This window comes from Octodon degus, unplaced genomic scaffold, assembly GCF_000260255.1.
Source record: "Octodon degus isolate 3935 unplaced genomic scaffold, OctDeg1.0 scaffold00031, whole genome shotgun sequence".
In the NCBI taxonomy this organism is placed as follows: Eukaryota; Metazoa; Chordata; class Mammalia; order Rodentia; family Octodontidae; genus Octodon; species Octodon degus.
In genome coordinates, this window is record NW_004524607.1 from 7,420,288 (window position 1) to 7,426,583 (window position 6,296).

The 6,296-nt window shown below is 39.3% G+C and overlaps 1 gene segment (V, D, J or C); it reads left to right on the forward strand.

The window, feature by feature from the left end:
- The window catches only part of LOC101578874, a 31,515-nt gene extending 28,226 nt beyond the window's left edge, over nt 1-3,289 (forward strand). The window contains 2 exon segments of the C gene segment in view: nt 2,140-2,178; nt 2,791-3,289. Of these exon segments, the coding sequence occupies nt 2,140-2,178; nt 2,791-2,933 (182 nt within the window).
- Nucleotides 3,290-6,296: the final 3,007 nt, after the last annotated feature.

Sequence of the window (6,296 nt, forward strand, 5' to 3'; positions counted from 1 at the left end):
GGTATCTTTAGCTGCCTTGTGTTTTTCTGATTCTTACTTATGCGTCACAATTGGTAAAATTCCATAATTTAAGGGTGGGTGAGGCTAACGCATACAAACCTATTTCCCTCTCTATTATGGACGTGTTTCCTCCTCTAGGAAAATGCCAGAAGCACAGACACCTCCTGTACCATTAGCCTATGCCGGCCCTGAGTGGGAATGTGGGAGGGGAGTCTGGGAGGGTCTAGTGAGCAGCCCACAGTGGATGCGCGGCAGGGAAGAGTGGATACTCTTTTCCCAATTTCTCACAGTAAGATACCAGAAGAGTCCCTATTTTCTATTTCTATTACTCACAACCTGAGGAGGGAAGTATGTGAAGCGCAAGGCTAACACAAACCCTGTGCCTAAGAACCCCATCATTCTTAGGCAATTTTTTGTGATCGGGGAAAGAAAAAATGTGTAGTAATTCCTATGACAATTACTGTCCTGGAGTGAAGTTCCAATTTTATGAGATTTTACTTGACTCTGGATTTTAGCTAATGTGTCTTGTGAGGCAGACTCAGGACAACAAAGTCAAGAAAGCTTCTGTGAATGTCCTCCGACAGCATACTTCTAACCCTGCTTTTTAATTCTTTGTAAAAGCTAAAAGAAATCCTTTCAAAAGAAAAAGTAATGAAGTGATAGTGAAAGAAATTAAAAATAGTCTACTCCAAGGTTGTGGTCCATCTTAATAGAGACAGAGAACTTAGTATTCTTTGGACTTTCACCAATGTCTGGTGGTAAGGGTTTTCATTTATCATTTATTATATAACATCACGAGATAAAAAGAGACATGTGTAAACTACTAAGGTCAACTGATGTAGCTACTGTGGTATTCAGACCTGAGCATGCTCGCATTTTGATTTTTGAGACTTTCCCAAAGAAACTATGTTTCCAGTGCATTGTTTAACACACGAACAATGAAACAGCACCATGGATATGTGAATGCAGAGACCAGAATCTTGTGCATAAAGATAAGAACACTTCTAGCAGAAGAGGGATAAACCAAAACAACCATCATGACACTGATTCTCTACCCATTTTAGAAAGATTTTCATCTTTGTAAGGATATTTACATTTTTTCTTTTTAATTACAAATAAATAAAATTCTCATCTTAATATTTATTCAGAGAAGTAGAAGGTAATCTGACCTATCTTTCCATCTGTGAAAAAAATTTACTAAAATGCTGAACTCCTATATTCAAAAGGCCTATTGGCTAAGAGTAATTAAGATGCTAATAGAGAAGCTAATTCAGTGTCCACACTAGTGATTTTCTGTTGTTTCTCTATGAGTATTATCTATATATTTCTGTAGATCATTTTTACTGTGCACTCTGTATATGCCCTATGTCCTTTAATCCCCCACAACATCTCTTAAATGTAGGCTGTGCTGTTCACTGTTATGGCTCTCAGCAAAGGATCTACACTCACCAAACTTTATTTCTCCATGCATAATATAGGGTGGACAAGAACATAGCTTATTTATGCTTTATTAGGAAATTAAACAAAATAACACTGGTACAGCACTCAGCACAATGTGTGGCGCAGCCATGATCACTGAATATGCATCAGGTTCCATTAATGTTGACATCATCCTGTGCAAAGCTTCCAGACCATTAACAAATCATGTACACGAGTTTGGACAACACTGATGTGTGATTTGCAAGGGCTGGCTGCTTTCCTCTGCTGAGATGATTATTTTCTCCAGATTAAAATCTTATGTGTGTGTGTGATTCAGTTGCCCATGCTAGAATAGGACAGATTTTTGCTGGATGCTTGGAGACCAGCCAATTTCTGTTTATTTTTCCATGAAAAATGCATTTGTGGACTGCTTACTTTGCTCCATGTACAGGGAGGAGTTACTAATACAGAGGAAAACTACATAGATTTGAACATTACATTTCAGTTTCAACAAAGCTAAATTGCCCTTTATGAACTTAGCATCTTTATAATACAAGGTGATAGCTACAGAAATTCATGCAGCGAGGTTTGTGAGGATTGTGTTTTTAATGATTGTACTTGTCTATCAATAGATTATGTACATATGGATATGTTTAGATACACATGCATTCTAATAAAAAGCAATAATTACAATTGAATATCTGCTCTTATTTTTTCTAGTTACTTCAGACCTAGAAGCTTGCTTGAAAATTGCAAATGGTAAGATGTATGTCATGTGAGGCCATGTCTTGCTTCCTGATTGTCTTAACTTTGACCTCTCCTGGCTTAAAAGAAATCAATCTGAATGCCTGCATGTTTCAGAATAGGCTTTTAATCCACAATCTCCTAGATATTGGTATAATAAGCAACTGGTTTTCATAGGAGACCACAGGAGAAATAACCCCCTTTTGTTTTATAGATTGTTACAAGAATTAAGATTAAAACTGTATATGTAAAGCTGTCAATACCATTTGTCATTTAGCTAATAGTTAATTACACTATCTCTGATTATTACTTAATGATGTGGTTGAAATGAATAAAAGTTACAACTTAGTTATCACACATTCTTTTGCCCTTACTGAAATCCATTATGGAAACTATAAAAAATTGCTATTAATAGAGTTCTAAATAAATTTATCCCCAGTTGTTATGAGTTTGAAGTACAAACCAGTTCTTTCCCTCAGTGATCCTGGTGGGAGTGGAGCATGTTGACCTTTGGGTGTGTCAGTGGCATCACTTCTGTGAAGGTCATCAGAAACCTGGGACACCTCCCCATGGTGTTCCCCATGCTGTCGCACATGCAGCTGAAACTCATCACCTGACCTCTTTTAGGTTTGCTGAGCCTGCAGCTCACCAACACTTCTGCCTACTACACCTACCTCCTGCTGCTGCTCAAGAGCGCCCTCCATGGAACCTTCATCACCTTTTGTCTGTGCAGACCATCAGCTGTTTACAGGGACAGGAAGAGTACCTGACAGAGGAAGCATGCAGGGCCATGGAGTCTCCACTGCTTCCTGTCTCTCTAAAGATAATAACACTTTGCTAGCCCCAGCTCCTAAAGGCCGCGTGCGTATTATTCTACCATTGTCGTATAAGGCTTTCCCAACTTCACTGTGTTGTAGCAAGGTTTAGTCCACAGCTACCCCAATCCCATTTGTCCTCAGTTCCCATAATGCCTGCAGCTGGCCCAGGTCCTCCCAACTTTCAGGTGCACAACTCTCCACTTCCAATCAGGAGCCAAGTACCCTTGAACCAGGTCACCTCCACATGTCTCCCTCTACCCCATGACACAGCCTTCTCGGCTATTGAATTCCATGCTTTGTTTTGAGTGGTAGGCAGAGTAAATAAAAACTATCAAAACAGTTCCTTGAGCTGTGGATTCTTCAGTGTGATGATACTGAATTGACAATAAGACGAGAGGAGCATGACACATAAGGCCTGACCCTCAGAGCTGATGGAAGCCAAGGGATCAACATGACCTTTCTAATGCTGTCCCTGGAAAGGTGATTTATGTCTCTTTCCTTGGAGTACTGATTCTAGGATAGCCCCTTGACAAATAAAGAGGCCCACATCATTGTTCTCATCAAGGCCTCAAATTCCAGGCTCAGGTTCATTTAGTTGGAAGAAGTCAGTGCACATGGGGAATTGTCCAGTGTGCCACTTGTCCTTTGAGCTCAGCTCTGCAGTAGTGTTCACAGTGACACCAGCTCCAACACACCACCAGCCTCCAGCAGATGGACAAGGTGTTAAGCACATGGACTCAGGACTAGAGAGCCTAGATTTCAATCTCAGATCTGGAAGTTAGTCTCTGGGTGACCTCAGATGCTTAACCTCTCTATGCCTTAATTTGTTTCTGGAAAATGATGTCAGCATACCCTCTGTCCTGGAGTTAGTGGGTGGGATAAATAACTGTGGTTGGAACAAGAAAGTCCTCTGTAGTATTGACATGTGCTTCATTCCACCATGGAAATGCTTGCTCATTCATGTGCAAAAAGCAACAATGACACATTAGGTAGTTATTTATGTGCCAGGAGGATGAGTCTGATGGGCAGGAACTGAGATTCTGCTTTACCAGGCAACCCAAGATCTTCTAAGGACCTTTACCGATAGGTATAATTATCCACAGTACACAGATGGGTAGTGTCAGGGACTACAGTTTAATAGTCTTAATTTAAATCCAAGTCTGTCTGAAACTGGGAAAATGCCACAGAAACAAATCTTGATTGGTCCCAAACTAGAGACATCCTCCCCCATTTCAGAGTAGATGAGACTTTCCTTGAGGGCTTGGAATGTATCTGTTTTTTCCACATATACATGTCAGGTCACTGACTTATCACTAAGTCATTAGTCTTTCATCTTCATCTAAAAGTGTGACCAACTGTGGCCATCATTGTAGTTGTTCCCATTTTGTAAACAAAGTGGGCAATCTGCCGCCTTTGTGAATGTGTATCACTGACATGTGTCTGCTCTCTTCAGAACGGGTAAATGAGGTTCTTGTGAGAAGGGGATGCTGAGGCAGCAAGGGATAGATAACTGTGATAGCCATGACAGCCAGTAAGCAACAGGGCTGGACTCTGAACCCAAGCTGCCTAGCCCTAGGAGCTCTGTGCTTCCCTTCCACCTCATTTGCTTCTCTCATTGAAATAGGTTACTCTGAGGACCATCTCCTTCCCCATTCATCTCAAAGCTGGTGAAATGATCAGCCTTGTGCATAGTAGGACAGGTGACACTGCTCTCTCTATTTGTACAATGTTCTGATGCTTGGCTTCTCCTATAGACGGATGGTGCTGGATGATCTCAGAATCACCTCGTGGGTCTTTCTGAGCTACCCCAGTTCATTTCTGAGGCCAGAGGAGGTTTATGTATCCTTCTCAGCCCTAAACTTCATCAGAGCTCAGCACAGCTGCCCCATTCAGGGAAGCATCACAGTGCTGACAGAGAACCTAGGGACAGAAGCCCCACTTCACAGCTAGTTGAAGATCTGGCTACATGGTCTGCTCTGAGCTATCCATATCACCTGCCATTTTAGAAATGACATAAAGATTTCACATCTTCATGGAATCACATGTGATGCTGTGACATTTGCTATGTTGTGAATATTTAAATCAAAGTGAACATTCTATCTCCTCCCACATTCATATCTCTGTCAGAAAAACATTCAGAACTGTTTCTCTTAGTTTTCCTATGGACATGGCATCTGATCCTTATCTATGACATATTCACTTGTTGGCTAAGTTTATCTGTTTTATAAGAATATGTTTCACTAAATAATTTCAGATTCCTATGCAAAGTATAAGGATATATATCTTTAAAAATGAATAGTAGCTATCAGATGTCTACTGTTTACTACGAACTATGATGAATTTAGTGATGAGTCACTTCCTTAATTCTCATGTGAGCTACATTCAATTATCTGTCCACAGGTCAGAGTGGGCTCTTAATGGCTCTAAGTCTCTGCACTGGTGAGAGCAAAATTACAGAGTAGAAGAAAATATTTAAAATACTGCTAACAGTGGATATTAGCTATGACATTAATTATCAAAGCTGATCACCAAAACTAAAAGTAAATGTTACTTTAAAATGTCCATAATCTTCTATACTGTGTGAGAAAGTTCCAAAGTTGCCTAACTTAGTATCAAAGGAGCTTCACAGAGTAGTAATGAGGGATCACAGGAGATTCTGGGCTAGGATTTAGAATAGTAATCATCAGGAGAGTTTGTAGCCTCAAACTGTATGAAAGGGAAAGAGACATTAGATACCTACTGAAGTCAGATGAAGAATGCCATACAGCCCTAGAAATCCAGATCATACCGATTTATCCATAATATTAGAAGATTCCACAGTGTGATATAAAGAAAACTTCATAAAGTATTAAAATTTCAAATATAAATGCTAGTTTTGACAGATGAAGAACAAAATTCTCTTCAAATTTAAAAGACCATTATCATGAGAGATATAGTGTTTGAATTTCACCTACATATTTTTCATAATTTTATGTTTTACATTAAATTTAAATAGGACACTGGGGTTTTGCTGCAAAAAAGTATTTGAAATGAGTAATTTTTCTTTTATTGATAAATACAGTAATACTAGGACATTACCACATCACTGAAGAATCTTTATACATTGGGTGTACATATCTGAGAATTCTTCCATTACTTTGTAAAGTGATAATGTGAGCCACTTAGTAGTTCTTTTTTTTTATTCAAAGTTTTATTGATAAACAGATAGCAATGAGACAGTTTCAAATCCAATCAGAAGTACAGTATCAACAAATAATACACTGCATATATTCTTCTTAGTGGTTAATGGCTGTACAAGAAGTGGACTTGTGATCC